Source organism: Scophthalmus maximus, chromosome 17 (assembly GCF_022379125.1).
Source record: "Scophthalmus maximus strain ysfricsl-2021 chromosome 17, ASM2237912v1, whole genome shotgun sequence".
Classification (NCBI taxonomy): domain Eukaryota; kingdom Metazoa; phylum Chordata; class Actinopteri; order Pleuronectiformes; family Scophthalmidae; genus Scophthalmus; species Scophthalmus maximus.
This window is the reverse complement of record NC_061531.1, coordinates 8,742,566-8,761,069: the sequence shown is the minus strand read 5'-3', so window position 1 is coordinate 8,761,069 and position 18,504 is coordinate 8,742,566. Positions and strand designations below refer to the sequence as shown.

The window sequence follows — 18,504 nt, the reverse complement described above, 5'->3', positions numbered from 1 at the left end:
TCTTCTGCAGGGGGTTTTGAACCTTGAATCACACCACCAATGCAAATTCAAAATGGCAAAGCGGATTTTATACTTTCTCCCAGATTTCTGGCTCCTCCATGCTGCTCCGATGGCAGTGACACAAAGCCGAAGTTATCACTGTCACAGAAGAGAAAAAAATAATGCACTGAATGGGGCGAACTGTTTCTTTTTTTTCCCCGTTTGCCTCCACTTGCCACACAGTGTAAACCCCCTCCCCACGTGTCACCGAGCAGAAAATCTGCCTTGTTTAGAAAGAGCTTTGTTACAAACATCCAGCAGCAAACAGCCTGCCGCCATGGCATTCATTAGTGCTGCTCTCTTCACAGTAATTTAATCATAGCAGAGGCATCATTAAATATAATACCCCCTGTCACACACACACACACACACGCACACACGTGTGAGTGTGTGCTGAGTGTTGAGGATCGTAATGAATGCAGTGAGAAGATGCACCACCCCATACTGGACTGATTCATGCTGCACTTCACTGACTCACTGCGAGAGTCAAACGCTCCACAACAAGGAGCCAGAGAACATTTGCTCGGCTGCTTCGCTATGTCACGACTTCGGCACAAACAGTGTAAGTGTCGTGACGTCAACGGCAACGACGGGAGGGGAGTGGTGGCGGGGGAAGAGGTCGAGGGAACACAAGAGAGCACAGAACACACTCATCAGGGCGGGGAGGACAAGGGGGCGAGGACTCACCATGAAGCCGAGGCCGACGATGGCAGTGAAGGAGGCCGGGGTGAATTTGCCCTGGTCGTCCTGAACCAGCAGAGAGGCCACTGTCCCCCACGAGGATCGTCTGCAGAGGGAGTCACAGAGAGAGTTGACCACATGAGGCCACGAGGGCACGTAGTGTGTAGGTTACTGTATGTGTTCATCTGCTGCTCTGTGGCCTGAGATGTCACGTGACAGCTTCAGGTCTGTAAGAAGGAAAGGCAACAACGTCAGGAATGTAATGGAGAGTGATTGTGTTTCGGGGCACAAAACTGTGTCACCCTCAAGGGGAAGACTCACCACCACACAAGTAACGGAGTACATGTACTCAAGAAAGTGAGTATTTACTGAAATGATGTAATGCTTTTACTATTTTAACTTTATGCTAATTGTACCTACACTTCACTGCATTCATTTGACTGCTACACAGTAGTTACTGACTTTTCAGATTTTAACGAGACCCAAGGGCGTAAACTGTTCCTGACACGAAAAAGCAAAGATTAGAGAATTTAAGAAATATAGATATGAATTTCTGTGGCAGAAATTTGTTTTTTAATCTTTGCATCATCTCGCAACCCCTGACATTTACCTTGTGACCCTTTGGAGGGTCACAAGCACCGGGTTTGAACCCACTGGACTTTAACGTCAGTGCACAGTAGTGATGCATGTTTGCAAGTTTGACATAATACATAGTTAATGTGTGGTGTGATAAGGTCATGGTCAAGCATCCCCACGGCGGGGACCTGCTGTTTTGGCACAAACAGTGCTGGACGTAGGATTCAATCTGCCTCCTCGCCACAGTTATCGTTTCACTGGGAGCTGCTGGTCCAGCCTGGAGCTCCCTGGGAACAGATGCCTGCCTCTTTTATTGATATTTATCACCCACCCTCCTCTTCCAGCAGGCCAGTGAGCCCCGCCGTTTGCCTCTTATCTGCAGTTTCAAAGAGCCCACATATGGCGCAGCACCACGGCACGCAGCTCTCATCTGCAACCCACAGTACATTCTTTGCTCTCCCATTAAAACCATAACTTCATGACAGTTTGAGCAAATGATGAATGAAGGATGGAAATTAGAAACTATCAATTTCTTTAAAGGGGATGTCTGCAGAGCTCTCTTTGAAAATGTAGTCTTCTAAAATGCTGCGCGAAGCAACATTTTTTGTAAAATTCAGCAAATACAGTAAAAAGCTTCAGAAATCCAGCAAATAGACTGTGAGTTTTTAAAGCGTATGGCATATAGATAATCTTTTTTTTGAGAGGGAGTGGCGGAGTGTTATGTTTTTGAATAAGAAAAGTATAAGAGAAGTGTTTGCTGATGTCAGCTACAGATCTTAGTGGGATTCGAGCACAAATTGACCCTCAGCTACAAATAAGGTAAACCAGAGGCTAGCTGCTGTGTGGATGACTCACTGTGCAGAGTTCCGCCGCGTAATCAACATATTACTATTTCATGCCTCCTTCATTAAATTTTGATGTTGGCATGTAAGCGCTCTCAGGACACAAGCTGTTGGAGCAGAGCAGCGAGGGGGTAGTTTATCTCCAGGAAGCGCACGGAAAACAGTGATGTCTGTGTGCGGTGTAAGGATGGAGGTGGGGGTTTAACTGTGGCAAAGGGCCACACAGCAACGACATAGATGCTGAATCAGTCTCCGTGGCAACGTGAAATTCCTCGGTGTCGTTAGGGCTTCATCACGAGCGAGTCCAAGAGATCCGTCATAGTGAGCTGAAACTGCCGAGAGGAAACCCAGGACTCTCGTACATGTGTTCGATGAATCTGATGGATGGTAATTTGACTCCCTTAGTCATTAGTATCCATCCTCAGAGAAAACCTGGTAGAACAGTGGAGAACTCACCACAAGTATTGATTATTGAATGAAAAATTACATTTTTGTCAAATGTATATTTTGTCTGCAGTTTCAACAATGACAGGCGCTGTATTTCAAATAAATGTGCCATTGAAGAAAACAAAGCCAGTATTGTCTTTACAAACTGTGTGAGCAGTGATGCAGCAACACAGCAGACAGAGCCAGGACATGATTGTAAATGTTAATACCATTTTACATTTAGATGATTCAAATTAAAGGGAATGTAGCAGGAAAAGTGCATCGTTTCATACCCGTCTTGTACACTAATGAGCTGAGTTCTGAAAAGAACATTTACAGATTTGTATTTTTATTTTCTGCCCTCTGGCTGAGGCAGCCTCTCATAAGCGCTTAAAAGTTTACTGGATATTTAAATAACTGAGGCCAACTGGCCCGTTTTAGCCTTCAGAGAGCTGGAGCCATCTCTGCCCAGGATGCTGTGTAGTTTCTGGCAGGCTGTAAAGTTGGCAAAGCAACAAATATAAACACAAGTTTAATTGCTGAGGAAGCAGCAGCGAGTGCACACGCACGCACACGCACGCACGCACGCACGCACGCACGCACGCACGCACGCACGCACGCACGCACGCACGCACGCACGCACGCACGCACGCACGCACGCACGCACGCACGCACGCACACACGCACACACACACACACACACACACACACACACACACACACACACACACACACACACACACACACACACACACCAAGTTAAGTTCAGTTTTTTGTGGGTTTTCTTAGGGTCTTGAAGTTCAGAAAGGGATTAAACCATCAGAATACAAGCGATAACATTGTGAGACTGTAGAAAAAAAGCTTTTATGGGTCTAGTTTTGTCAGTAACTTAAAGATGTACAGTTTTTTACCACTGTAATAACAATGGCAAAGACTAATCCTGTATGGATTATGGAGCAATGAATGTCCTACAAGTCCATCATCATTGATGTTTTTATGTTAACACACTTTCTAACCCACCACTGTAATAATAATAATGTACTGTGTGTATCCAATAAGTCCCCAATTACGCAAACTAATCCTCTTCAGAGTTAAGACTTGATTTTAATGTTAATTTGAGGTGAGGTTAGTTCTCAAAGGAACGAATGTAAGTTAATTTTACGTCCTCTGGAGTGACGGAAACGCACCGGCGTGGGTTCATCACGTGTAAAAGTGGATGTGTGCGTACGAGCGAGGAAGATGTCGTGGGGATTGACAAGAGGATTGACAAGATGTTAGTCATGGATAACAGCGCCATGCTAAACAAAGCAGTGTACAGATAACAGCTGTTATATGAAGCTGGTCCCAGGTGCGGATCTGTGGCCGCCCACAGAAACACAGACAGCACTGCAGGCCTCTGGGATTCTCTGGAAAAATACACTTCTTAACATCTGCTGATGGTCAAACATCACCCAAAATGTGTCACAGAGATTTATCTGTAAAAAGCAACAGTATTTGTGTTAGTCTACACAAAAAATAATTTCTTGATTGTACTGATGTACAGAAGTTTGGTTTTCAAATGGAATCATCTAGAAATGCAGGCCTCATTGTTTCACTCAGTGAGTTATATTAACATATTGTGTAAGGGGACACCTTTACATTACATTACAAACCAACAACCCTTCATGTCTTTGCTCTGGCAATCTTAGGCTTGACAATTCTCATCAAAAGTAGAGCAGAACAATAACCTTATGCGTCAGGTCTTCATTGTAAGGAGAGGTGTCCGGTTTGTGTCCGTCCTCCGTGTCGGCCACAGATGATCCATAGGCACCGTCTGAGTAAACCATCCATACCTGCATCCGTGTCACACTGGTACCCTCCATCTCGCATATTCTACCTGTCGGCCGACAAAATGTTCTGGGCAGGTGAGATCCTGCAACTTAAGGTTAAACTTTATTGGCAGTTGTTCGTTTTATCTCAATACCACAAACCACCAATCTCCGGTTTATATCCTCAACGAAGACGCAAAGTGACATCAAGTTGTGTGGATGATCAAGCACAAACCTGACTATATATTTATATGAAAGGGTTCCGGTTAGAGACCAACGCGGAGATGTAGCTTACAGTATTTATGAAGGAAAATCATGTTGGGGATTTCTACAAGGAAGTGTGTGGAACATAAACACGTCCAACCTCCTCCATCTGCTTTAAAGGGAAAAAAACAAAGTATTAACATATTGAAAACAAACAAAAGAACTTATTACATGCATCACCATAATATAACCACACTCAGTAACAGATGACAGATATATGAAGACAAATAACATCTTATAAATGTTTTTTTATTGAGTCATCAGCCAGGATGCCTACGCTATGAGCTCTTCCAACGGCGTACAGTGACAGAGCTGAAGTTCCCTACTCAGATACGAGTCGCAGCTCAGCCCAGGATGTCCCACCACCCGCTGGACCTCTGCTTCTAGAAAACCTCAACATCCCACCATCCTCCAAAAAAATACAATACAACTAAAAACAAAACAAAACAGAGGGTCTGCTTCAAATGACACTGAACACGTGGACCGTCAAAAACAACATAAGTAGTCAGGAGTTTTTTGAATGGTTTAACAGAGCGACGGAGAACGGACAACGCAAAACACTCCCTCTCAAAATGTGTAGAAAAATAAAATCTGCTACACCGTCGCCCCCTCTCAGCACAATAGAACTGGAGCTTCGCCGAAGCAGCTGTACTGTGCAAGGTACACAAGGTCACTTGAACACTCATATGGTGGCCAACTAAAAGGTCACATTAAACTAAGTGAAAAGACAAGACAAACTAAGACATGGACTGGCCGTCCTAATTCTCTGTAAAATAATTAATTGCACATCTCTCGAAACTAGCGTCCCGTAAAAAAAAAAAATTCATCTCCTAAGCTACAGGTAAAGGCAGCTTAGATTCTCTTAATCACACTACAGTAAAAACACAGTGTACTGTTTACCCATGTTTTTGGTCGGCGGACTTCAAAAAAAAAAAAAAAGATGAAATGAAATGCACCTTGAGAAATGAAATGACAATAACCAACAGGTGAGGTAAACAAGAGCACACAAGCGTATCAATACTGCATTTAAACTGTGACAGCAGAGGTATAACAGACACCGTCTCTGAAGTCTGAAAGTCGTGCATTTGACAGAAAAGGTTCGACATTTTGGGAAATACAAAGCAGACGAAGCTACGTGTCCAGTGCTTGGACATGAGATTGGTATTATCTCTTGTGCTCATCTCATTTGAACCGACTCTCAGGAAGAAAGTGTATTTCCCACTAATTCCCCAGAACGTCAAACGTTTCCTTTTCTTTTACAGTTTCAGACATTCTTTTCACTTTGGCTCCAAATTCTGCTTAACTTTAAGTCTGTTTAGAAAAAAAGATGAAAACCAAACTGTTTCGGAGGCTGCAACTAAGAAATATTTTATATTTAAATTAATGGTTAATACGCACTTATTTTCATTGAATTTTCAATTGAAATAAAAAAAAAATCGGAAATTGTGATGAATCCCTGTCACAAAATCCAATAGTCCAAGATGACATTCTCAAATGCCTTATTTTCTTCCAATCAACAATCCACACATCCCCATACATTAAATTTAAAGTAATGTCAGCTTCTCACATTGGAGAGCCGTGAACAGGTAAATATTTTGTTTTTCTTGTTGAAATTTTTTTTAAAAGCGACTCGACTCACGATTATTCGATAATCAAAGATTTCTGTTGATAGATGAAACAATTAACCGACTAACTCACTGCAGCTCTAAATTACTTCAGAAGATTTGAGCATTGTCACATCATTTAACTACAAGAAATCTGAACTCAAGGTTCACTTACTCGCTTCCTCTGAGGCTTTTAACCAGTTGACATGTGCATTTTTTGAGTTGAGATTCTTTTATCTGTTTGTTTGTTTTTTTCTTCAACTTTTTCAGAGGAATTTTGAATGCAGTCACACTATTTGCAGCCTTGTTGCTACAGCTGTCTAGGCACTTCCTTTGACCACAAAAACTACTCAGAGTGGCTGAACACTTTTAACAGCCAGGGTACTAACACAAAACAAATACATGAAAAATGACAGGTTCAAAAATCCTATGTCACAGTAAACAGAACTAAAGAATAAAAGAAGACTTGAAACCTTTAGAAAACCACTCGCTCTCTTTCCTTACATTTCCTAATCCAGGTATCCGTCTTTAAAGGCGACTGTAAAATAAAGAGGTGACGGGACCATATCCGCCACACGCTGTAACCGAGCAACCTCTGTGTGACGTCATAGTCTTACAGTAAAGTGCACTTCATCCGTCTGCTCCATGTGTGTACCTAGTGATGCTTAAAAATAAGCACAATAACACGATCCAGAGGTTCTGCTCTCCCTTGAAATGAAGTCAGGGGCACAGTGAGGATCCCCCAGTCGAGTTTCGACGACTGCTTCGCGATTCTTTTGGAAGCAGAGGAAAACTGAGCTCACACATGTGCCCGGGGTTCTTTTTCAGGTTCTGACCCACGTCGACCCTGCCTGAAAAACCTGTGCTAAAATAACACGACATACATCTGGCATTCTTTGTAAGCTATTCAGCAAACAATGACAAAAGTCTCAGTCTTCTATGTGCAAATATCCAGCAGTCATATTCCTGTAGTTCCTCCCCTTTTAAGTCTCTAGTACCACCCGACTCCTCAGTGCAGAAAGTTGCCTTGCGGTTGCTCACGTGCCCCTGAGCTCTGAGTCAACGTTGGGGACAACATCCAGTCCCCACAGGTTCTCCTGGAGCTCTCTAGTGTAGGTCCAGCTCTCCCTCATTCTCCCTGTGTGCATGTGTTACAGTCTACAGTCTCTTCCTTCACGGCACTACCTGATCCGCCCATCACTTTTGACAGGGCCCAGTTCAGACTTGGGGTCCGGGGACATGGAGCTCCAGGAGGTCTTGGAGCAGGGTCTCAATGCTGGGCAGGAGGAAGTCTGTGTGGCGCACAGATCGCCCATAGCCCAGAAGCTCCCCACACCGCTATCCACCCATTGTTCAAGTGACTGACCCACAAGCTGGGCGTTGCGTTGGGCCTCCCTCATGGCAGGCTCCTGGGGAGGCAGCTTCAGCATTGAGCTCAGCTGCTGGAAACTCTGATCCAGGTACAGGTTCCCTGGGGGGCCGGCGTGGAGCCAGCTGTCCTCTTCTGGAGTGGACATTCACATTTGCAGAGGAAGAGAAATGAAAAGGGGGAAAGGAACTTTACATCACATCTTTTATCACAACTGTTAAGGACAAGAGGGTGGACATTTCTCTTTCTTTGTCAGAAATCCCATGAAAAGAGTAAAACCGGCAAAAGACTAATGATAACATTTATCGTCTGTGTATCCAAAACCTGACATGCTGTAGGTGATCCCTCTGTGCCACAGAGCTCAACTATCTATCAAAAAAACAAAAAAAGGATCTATCTTTCTATTTATCTACTAAAAATACGCCATGGAGGCATGCTGTATCGCTGTGAACATGGCTTCCCTGCTGATCTGTTACAAGGTGTAGGATACTGATCTTTTCCTCCCAAAAAAATTAAACAATATGTCTTTGAACCAAACCAATAGAGTTGGGGGCTGAGAGCCACAGATCTGGTAGGAAAGTCAGGAAGTATTGAGAGACTAACAGATTGTTGGTTTTGAGATTTTTTCATGGGCTTTGTTCAAAATAAGAAAAAACATAGACTATAATGAGCCTCGTACTTTAAACTGACATGATGAAAATCAAATGCTCCATCTCACCTTTGCGTAGTGGCTCCTTATCTTTGAAGGTTAGCGGCATGACGAGGAAGCGAACGTCTGCCACGCGCTCCCATTGCTTCAACACCCGCACCGTCCAGATCCCGGGCCGCAGGGGGCGCTGCAGCGGTGGTTTGTATTGTGTGTACTCCGCATCCACGTCTACTGTGATGTCGTATGATGCTGCCACTATCAGAGCGGGGTCGAGCCACACGATGGTGGCTGTGAGGTTTGGACCCCGGGCCCACTTCTGGACAGCCAGTGGTTCATCCAAAGGCCCGATCACCCCACCAAAGTTACGGAAGATCCTCTCCTTAGGATCCCACTCTGTGCCGATCTGTCAGGGAGACACACACAAATAATTCAGTCCGTAGAGTCTTAAAATATTTATTTGGATCAATACAGTGAAACAATTTCTTTTACAATTTGACTTTTTAAGGACAATGTGCTCTCAGCACTAGCCGTCCTTCCAATATTAAAATATTCAAAAACTAATTAACCTTCAAAGTTCAGTTGTGGTCAGATCAAGTCTGGTGGCATTATCAGGACTAGAATCTTTCATATCAGGGCGAGAATCTTTCACACACGGCAAATTTCTTGAGGTACCTTCATCTTAAGAATTACAGGATATAACCTTTGACAATATAATGAAGAATAAGCATCTATCATAGGTCACACACCCCGAGTGTAAAGTAAGAGCTTACACACTCAGAGGGCACTTACTTCCAGATTCTTCAGCCTTTCAAACTCTTTAAGGTTCTTCTCGAGTACGAAGGAGGCCTGGGGCATGGCCCACACCTCCAGGGTCTCCCTGATCTTTGACCCCACAGTCTGGGCTTCCTGACGCACCAGGTACCCTTGGAAACGGTCATCGTAGAAGTACAAGTGTACCGATAGAGGGTTGCCTACTGGTTCAAACCTGAAGTGAGGACATGAATAAAACCGGATATAACATATAAAGTGATGTGTATAAAATAAAGCAATACACTTGTCAGCCTCAGTAAAAAAAAAAAAAGACTGCTGTTTACCTGCAGGCCTCCACTTTGCTCTGAGTAGTCGCCAGACTCTTCAGACCCAGGCGAAAGAAGGAAGTGAAAGCGGTGAGAGCCACGTCACTGAGCGAGCCGATGCCATCCAATTGCTCAAACAAGCTCTCCCAGTACGCCTTGATGGCGATGGTGCCCGGGGCATACTGGCCGTAGAGGTGAGTGTCCAGGATGTCTATGGCCTCCTGGTTCACCGTCGACTCAAATTTACGGGCAAAGTATGTTGGACGGGTCAATTGCTGTGGATGAAAAACGTAGCATTTAAGACATTGAACCAAACTTGTGGTATAAAAAAACCCCTGTGAGAATTAAACTTTTATAAGGCAGATAAAAGAGACAACCTGTTCTACCCTCTGGCTAACTCACCTGAATCCGGATGAGGTCTTGCGGTTTGAAATCATTGGGAGAACAACCGCACCAGTCGACAATGTGCTTGTACTGGCACTTACAGCCAAGCTTACGATTCCAGTTGGTGACCCGCAGGTTATTGTCCACCAGGCTGTCACACATGTGACTGTTACCCAGCACCGTGTGGAAGAAAGACTAAGGGGGAAAGTGCCGGATTAAATGAAATATTTGTGCTGTGAAATACTGTGTAATAAAAGGGTCAAAAGATACGCACAAACAGTCTCTAACCGACCAACTTTAAATTGCAAAAAGTCACGTGTGTATAGCACCAAACAAACCACCGAAACATTGAACCACACAGTCACGTAAACTGTAATGAGCCCTCCTCTCGTCTAGCACCTCTGCTGTACACTGCGCCCGAAAGCTTAAAGTATTACATTATCTCTGTTGCTCAGCTCATTTGGCCTGGCGGCGGAGGACAAGCCTCAGACAGACCTGTACATCAAACTGTCTGCCCACAACTCCAGGAGATGAACAAGCCACCCGGCGCTCACTTACCTCGGCGGGGAGCAGAGCGTAGGTATAGAACTGCTTCAGCCCTGCAACCAGGTCATCCTGGGAGTTGATGACGTACTCCACAAAGCGGCGGGTGAGCGCAAACCAATCAGAGCCACCGGAGACCTCCAGGCCCTCTGGGATGCTGCGCTCCCCGAGACGCCACATGTGGTTGTCACACTCGTGGAAGAGACGGTCGAGGCCCTGTTTCTTAATGAACCTTGAACACAGAACATGGTCGAGTATTGAGAATGAGAATGTGTGGAAGAGCTAATGTGCATCAAAGTAAATGATCAAACTACTGTATTTGTCACTTTGCTTTTTCATGAGTGTCAGTTCAACACAGAGTTTAAAATGTTTTGTGAATTGTTCTATCTCAAACTGCCGACTTGCTGGAATATCGCAATAAGAATAATTTTCTACTACATACACATTTCTGTCAAATTTTATTAGAAAGCTTGTATTAAATGTGACGAGGTGTCGGATTTGAATTAATCCCAGTGCCAGCCAGGGAATATGGTTTTGTAGGGGGTTGTGTACGTTAAAGTCTGCATCCTCACCGAGCGTTCTCTCTCCCATGTGACTTGAGGAAGTTCTTGTCTCTGTGATGCGTCAGGAAAGCCACCAGTTCATCGTTGGTCCTTCAGGAGGGTGTAAAGATGTGCAGTGAAAGGAAAAGAGGTTAAGTCTGGAGGATTCTTTCGAAATCAATGACCAAAGTCACCAAATGTAATGCTGAGTACTCTTTTCATCCAGCAAATGCTATGGCTGCTACTGTATAATGTTGCTGAAAAGGTCACATTCATTGTAGGTCAGGAAGAAAAACAAGTCAAAATGCAGCACTAAAGGATGAAGTCATGAATGTGAACACAAACAGGAAACGTTGTGAAAAACTTTGAGACAACACATCAGAGAGTACAGCAAAGAATTTTTGCACCAAACTTATTTCATATTTGAACCACCTGATCTCAGTAAAGCTTAAATGCAGCCAGTGCAAAGATTCTCAGAGATAACTGTTTATGTTTTTTGTGGAGGTTATCCTGATCTCTAAAGTCCCTGCGTGTGGCGGGGTTATCCTGATCTCTAAAGTCCCTGCGTGTGGCGGACCAACCTGGTGGGGAAGTCTGTGGCGCTGAGATTGATGAAAAAATCCCATTTCCAGTCCAGCATGGAGAGCAGGTCCTGCATGCTGCGGAGGTAGGCTTTCAGGAGGCTGGCACCACCCCAGATGGTGACCATCCTCCAGGGCGTGGCTCGAATGTTGGGGAACTGCTGGGCTATCTGCAGGACCTCTCGATGCAAGTAGCCGGACCGCTGTAAGCAAAAAGGTCAAACGAGTGTGTTTCTGCATCACTAATGTAATCCAGTTTTAGCTGCGTAACAGTTGCCACAGATCTGCAGCTGCCACTGTGCCAAGACAACCACACAAAGCTGGCTTACGTTGAAAGAGAATTTGATCCGAGAGCGACAACAGCCACATGGTGCTTTGTACGGCGGATCACCAGGGGGATAGAAACAAAATCTAAATTAGCTGTTTTTGCCTCATTGACTATTTCCTTCTTTGAGTGGCTATAGGTGACAGTTAGGCAGAAACAAATAGAACCAAGCTTAGAGGAAGAAACAGCAGGGCTGGGATAAAAAAAATAGTAGGGAATAGAGGATGCGATGGAGGAAGTCCGACAGCTGTCAAGCTTTATCCAGAGACGTTAAAAGTGGTGAAAGACATAGCTACGAGTGAGCATGTGTACATCTGTCCGAGGAGAGCAGGAAATCAAAATCTGCCGGTTAAAAGCGCCTTATTCAATTCCTCCTTTTAGCTAAATTAGTTTTTTTTTACCAACTAATTAACAAGTGTATCTCCAAATAAACATGGCTAATAAAGTTTCTGAAGCATTAAATGGGCAGGTTAAGACAAAAAGACATTAATTGCCAATTGTCCAGTTGTGTTTAGTGAAGCACAGTGTGCTACTGACTCTGCCCCTTATTAAATGAAGAGTGTATATGTGGGTGACCTGTTTGTGTTTAGAAAGAGGGTGACGCTCCTAAACCCACAATCCTCACTTGTAGACGGCAGGGGGAAAAAGGGGGAAGAGGTATGGGTGATGCAGACTGATTCTAGTACAACGCGACCTTTTTTACAGCCTCATCTCTCAAAGGGGCTTTTTGCTTCAGAGATGGATGATGCTCGGCTGGGATTGTGTCTGTGGTGTGACTGCCCCCACTGACTACTTATTCGTCACTCCACCGTCCCTTGGCAGCAGAACAGAGCAACTCCCCGGGACTCTGCAACTTTTCCGGCTGCACAGCTGCACTGACAACGGGCACCTGCACCTCTGCTGTCTGCGCTCAACACACCTGAGGTCTCTGCCTCGCCGTCTCCAGCTATACATAGGTCCCTTGCCTTCTAGCTGCACATGTCAGCAGACACACTAAATATAGCCCCTAAGAATAACCACACTTCGCTCTATCCAGGCTAATCCCCTTTACCACACCGTGAGACCCGTGGGATGAATCTAACCTTCACAATGCGAGAGGAGCTAACCGGTGAAAGCATTTCACGAGCTCAGTGTAGGCGGCAAAATGCGGGCAGCCAAACACACGGTTCAATGTTCAGCCTCAATACAGTGCTGTAGGCCAGTATCGCCAGCACACGGCAGGGACACATTGCAGAGATCATACAGTAGTAAACTGCGATCACCTTGTCGACGTGGATGTAGTAGTAGTGGTCACGGTGGTATATGGCTTTGATGAGACGTTTGAGCTGCCGTACGGCTCGGCCGTGGACCATCAGAACAAAAGCCACCCTGACTGGGTTTTCCACCTTGGACAGGCTGTTGTACAGCTCGCCAACCGCCTCAACTGGATTCGACACACCTGGACAAAGAGGACGGACAAATAGAGGATTCGGGGGAGGATCAGTGGATAAGAACAGATTACAGCAGGTTATATAATAGGTTTATATTTGAAGTGTACAAGATTATTTTTTTCAAATTGTCTTTGTTTCTTATTATTTAGTTTCCCTCGAACAAGCTTCCCACGCACACACACTGCCAAGTGTGTCCACTGGAATGCACAGCCAAGCCAGAGGAGTGGGCAGAGCAGTCTGCTCAAGCACAACCACTAAACTGCACTATAATTGTGTACTGAATCTACACACACAGTTCACTGGATGTAAAATGAGAGGTATGTGTGTGTGTTACTAGAAGACAATCCTACTGACTCAGAGATGTATATTTGTGTATATTGTTTCCGCGACAGATTTTGTTTTCAAAATATACCATTTCATTCATTTAGACATGAGAATTGTAAACCACAATATCTCCAAAGGAATATGTTGAATTACCACTCAGCCCAGTGTTTATTTATGCATGGAAATACTGATGAGAGACACATGATGTGGACTGAAGTTCTCTGGGCAACTTTTATATAAGACAAGAGTTTAGAGGAAAAAAATCATAGAAAAATAAATAATTTTCCTTATTGATTTATTTCTCTCTTTTTTGAAGGTTTGGTCAGAAAATTGTGAATAAATGCCCATCACAATTACGCAAAGTTCACAATGGTGCCTTTTTTCTGCTCCAAAACATTTTTCTGCTGATCAGCCAGTTGATGAGTCAACTCAGCAGTGCAATTGTTAATGAAATTTGGTATAGAGAAATCTACCGATTGAAAATCGATAAGTAAGTAGAAATTAAACTGATACATTTCAATGTGTGAACTTCAGCATTATCACATCATCTGTGGAAACTTGAGAGGGTTCTCACCGATCTGGCGGCAGAACTGAGGAAGTGCTTTTGGCATGAGCTGACCGGCGTGATGCTGGCACACAATGTTGGCGATCTCCTGTCGGCACTGCTGTGACCCGGCGCGATGGATGGCAGACAGAGCGTCCTTGCCTATGATGTCACACTTGGGCACAAAGTCACTGCTGGGGGCTTGGTGTGCGCCGTCCACGCTGCCCGGCTCCCCTGGTATGGCAGCAGCAGGTTGCTTAGCTGCCCCGTCTGTGTTTACTCGGCTCTCGCTGAAGTTGCGGCTGCTGGACAGGTCGTGTGGAACGACAGCGTCCATTCCAGCCCCCGTCATCCCCCGCTCCTGGGGAGACTTCAGCCTGATATTGGGCTTGCCTCCTTGTCGACTGGGTCCTCTCCTCAGCGCGCTGGCTGCGGTGCCTCCTGTCCTCTCCAACCTGGTGCTCCATCTGCCCTTGTTCCTCCCCGACAATGAGTTTTGTTTCTCCCAAAGTGCGGGGTCTCTCTTGGGGTCCTGGCTGTTGTGGTCCGGCAGCTTAGACCGTCGTGTTTTTCTCTGGGGAGAGAGAGCAGAGGAGAGAAAGAGAGAGACATATGAATCTCTTTCCATTCCATAGGAACATTCTAGGACAAACATAACTGAGAGGAGGCGTTGATTCACAATCTGAAAATGACATAAGGTAAACAAAGACCTGCACTGACACAACAGCAGAAACAGCCCCAGGGGGAAGAATGTTTCCTAGGTTTTTGTTTGTTTCCCCCCAATTTCTCTGATCTGGGTTATTTTTAGCTGAGCCTCTTCCTTTTTGAGGAGCTAATCTGCAAAAACCACAGTTCTGGATAGTCACACACACTAACCAACAATAACTAACTAATGAAAACCAGCAAATCACTGTAGAAACCTCAACAAACCTCGACGAGGTAAAATTCATACACAGGGGCACGTAGGTCACGTATTCACAAACCTTTCATACACACAAGGAAAGGGCATTAGCATAAGCCTCAGACGTTAAGGAGGTTACAGAGAGAATCCCTATGTGTGTGTGTGTGTGTGTGTGTGTGTGTGTGTGTGTGTGTGTGTGTGTGTGAGAGGAATGTGTGTATATGCATGTTTGTGCATTGAAAAAGCGAAGAAAATACATTTCCATTGTGAAAAGAAAACTCAATGGTTATTTTACAGAAGGTGAAATAAATGTTTTTATTATTCTAGTTCATTCATAACTGAATAGCCCTCATTGTAAATGATATGATCAATATGAGACTATTTTTTCATCTTTCTGACGTATAAATAAGTGACCAGATTTTATTGATTTCAAGTACGCAGAGATATCGTGTATTATCACAAAATATGATCAATTTATCTTTAACTTTATGGGATATTGTCAAGGCTTAATAATGCGTGTGTCGCATTTGCATATTGATATCCTCCTCTGAGACTCCCTAAAATGTCAAGACATGATCCGCTTATATCTGCTTGGAAGTAATAAAAATGTCTCAAGTGTCCCAATGGAATTTTTGGCTGTAACATCCCAGACGGAGACATTAAATCCAGAGAGTATTTGTCATAATTGTGGCTTGGCGAAAAATACATTATATAAGGGAAAGCTCAAATCCACAATAAGTGTTGAGCTGTGTGTTTCCCCAACATGAAAAAATTATATAAGCACAAAAAAAAGCAGGAAAGATAACTTTTTCAACTGTTCAAAAATAGCATAAAGAGTATAAAACTGATCTAGTACAGATCCAATGGAGGACACACACCACAATTATCACACTCATCTGGGTTACTTCCAGCTTCATGTTTCAGTGTCCCAAGTACAGAATTTGGTCTCAAAGGAAGAGCTTGGAAAGAATCAGTCTTACTGGAGCACAAATCGCACCTCCAAAAGTGGAAGGCAGGCCTGAAAAAAAACAAAAAACAGGCCATAGGCCATTTTCTCTTCTAGCCAAACAGCATCATAGTTTTGGCACAGCAGATTACTGAATTGCACAAAAAGCCCTTCAAAAATATGCACTAGGAGAGGAGGAGGAGGAGAGAACAGTGAGTGGGCTGAGAGCTTTCTGCCTGTGACAGACAATACAGCAGAACGCCGGCTCGGCTGCCTCGCGCCGCTGGAACGCCGACAGCCCCCGAGACGGTGGAGACAGAAGAGCCAGAATACACACCACCAATGAACCAGCTGCCAACCAATACGGCACAGTCAGCTACTGATTACCAACGACACCATAAAGCACATTGTAGCAAGATGATGGCAAACTGCGGAGCCCAGTTACATGGTAGCCATTGCACTGGACGCCTCTTCACATGCACTTAAGTGACCTCTAGATTTCAGATCTCCATCACATGTAGAGACACTTCAGGAAGTATATTCTAAAGTAAGTTTTACATGACTCACTCCAGGCACAAAAAAGTGTCAATGTGACAACAGCAGTGTCCTTCAAATAAAACAATCAACTCAAAGTCCAACTGCACATAAAAGTTTCAGCTTTTATTACTGCTGTGCATGTAAATGGTTTTTTTCAATTTTTGTCTTAATCTTATTTCTAAAAATAAACCCATTTTAGGAGCATGAAAAGAGCCTTTGTTGGTAAGAGGGTAGATAAACAAAGCTAAAAAACAACATTATGCATGAGACGGCTACAATTCTGTCTAGTAGCGGTGGGTGAGGGTCGATTCAAGGCCGTGTCTATTCTGCTTTTGGTCTCAGGTGCAAACTGAAGCTTTGGAAGTTCATATTTATTTGGAATTTTATTTGGAATTGTCATACATTTTGTCCTACATCAGTTGCACATTTTCTTTCCGTGGTGGCTCATAGCTAAAATATCAATATGTCCATTACTTTGTAAAGAACATATTGTCAAAGTTTCTTTTTCAGCTAACATTGATAAAAAAGAATACTTGTTTTTAAGCCATGTAAGGAAATGTTCTCACATATTGAAGACAAGCACGCAGCGGGGACTAACGTTTTCCTTATCACTCGTTTTCGCAGCTTTTAATTAACACCGTCGTGTCACAAATGTATTGATTCAAAAGAAAGCCGCGCAGCCTCTTAACTTTCCAATTAAAGTCGAGCTAAGCCATATCAGCGTCGCCATCTGCTGAAGTGAGAGGCAGCAGCAGCAGGCACTCGGCTCTGTGGGAGTGTGGGAAAGCAGAGGATGATACCGGGATGACAGAGTTGTCGTCTTCTGTCCTCACAATCCTCTCGCTGTTATGTTCAGAGGCGTTTTAAATTTTTAAATGCATGTGTCATACACAGCAAGACGATGATTAGAGCAGATGTGAGTTTAACGCAGGGGACAGAGGATTCCAGCCAAGTGCACTCGCGCTGCCTTCACTGGCGAGCCCTCCTGACTGAATATGCCCTGTTCAGAGGTAAATTGATGATTGCTATTCATTATTAAGTCTTAAATTTGACAGTCGTCAAAGAACCAAAGATCATGCACTGCCATTTGCATAGATGTCGGCCAACAGAGCTTCATGAAGCACATGAGACAGCAATGCTACTGTCCCTTACAACCAATATGCGTTTGTCTCAGGTGCTGGACAGACAATCTTGATTTTGAAAAGTGGGTACTTCTTCTTCCTTATAATCCCATCTGAGCTGCAATCAACCACAAATCCATTTTTTTCTGTATCTTTGCTGAAGCATGTTTCAGCCTGCACCTGATGAGGCAGCGGGGAGCCTGGAGGCGTCTCAAGCAATCAGGTGACAGAGGTCAACACGAACATCACTTCTGCAACACGGTGAAGCGCATGACGCGTTTCCTGTTCTGTCGCAATGTCGTTTGCAAAGGAAATTGCTGTAGGATGGTGTAATTTTTTACTAACTGATTGGCAAAGGGCCAGGAGCCTGAGAATCAAGCATTGGCCTTACAGATTAGATTACATCTTGAATTGAAGTGGTTCACAGACTAATCATTTTATCCGTCAAATGCCCCCAGGAGGAGAGGGGCAAACTTTCCCCACTGCAGCCTCTGATACATCGGCCGCCTGCTCCCGAACCACCAGACACAAATCCGCAGTTTATCCATGAAGGAAGGAATATCTCACACACACACACACACTCCACGCTTGTCAAATCAAGACAGAGAGACGGCGCGCTTCCCACTTCAGGTTTCAGCTTGTATTCCTGTAGCTTTGTCAGTATTGGTGCAGTTTTCAAAACGCGCACAGTCCTCCGCAGGCCACATCTGTTCACAACTCCCCTCACCTCACTATGAGGAAACAGACGCTGCCTCAAGGTACAGAGGACACTCCAGGTGTGCGAGAGAAGATTCTTCTCACAGAGGACTCGGCTGATGTTCAAATGAATAGCCTCAGAGGCATGTGGAGGAGACAACCATCTACTTAACTTCAACCTTCATCCCTGGGAAATCCTCCCTGCCCTGGGTGAGGAGGGCTTGAAGGTCATGGAGACAGAAGACACGCGATGTTCAAGTGGATGTAAGCAAGCAGAATACATAATCATAACAATA

At 44.4% G+C, this 18,504-nt stretch overlaps 1 protein-coding gene across 1 annotated transcript in view; it reads right to left on the bottom strand.

Annotated features, from left to right (window-relative positions):
• Positions 1–4,864: 4,864 nt before the first annotated feature.
• Positions 4,865–18,504, bottom strand: part of xylt2 (xylosyltransferase II) — a 14,402-nt gene continuing 762 nt past the window's right edge. Inside the window, exons 2-11 of the mRNA XM_035614288.2 lie at positions 14,038–14,581; positions 12,972–13,147; positions 11,385–11,587; positions 10,834–10,914; positions 10,277–10,493; positions 9,737–9,913; positions 9,353–9,609; positions 9,048–9,243; positions 8,328–8,661; positions 4,865–7,744 (exon numbers count right to left, since the gene is read on the bottom strand). Of these exons, the coding sequence (XP_035470181.2) occupies positions 7,422–7,744; positions 8,328–8,661; positions 9,048–9,243; positions 9,353–9,609; positions 9,737–9,913; positions 10,277–10,493; positions 10,834–10,914; positions 11,385–11,587; positions 12,972–13,147; positions 14,038–14,581 (2,508 nt within the window). The 3' untranslated portion in view covers positions 4,865–7,421. The remainder of the gene's footprint in view (positions 7,745–8,327; positions 8,662–9,047; positions 9,244–9,352; positions 9,610–9,736; positions 9,914–10,276; positions 10,494–10,833; positions 10,915–11,384; positions 11,588–12,971; positions 13,148–14,037; positions 14,582–18,504) is intronic.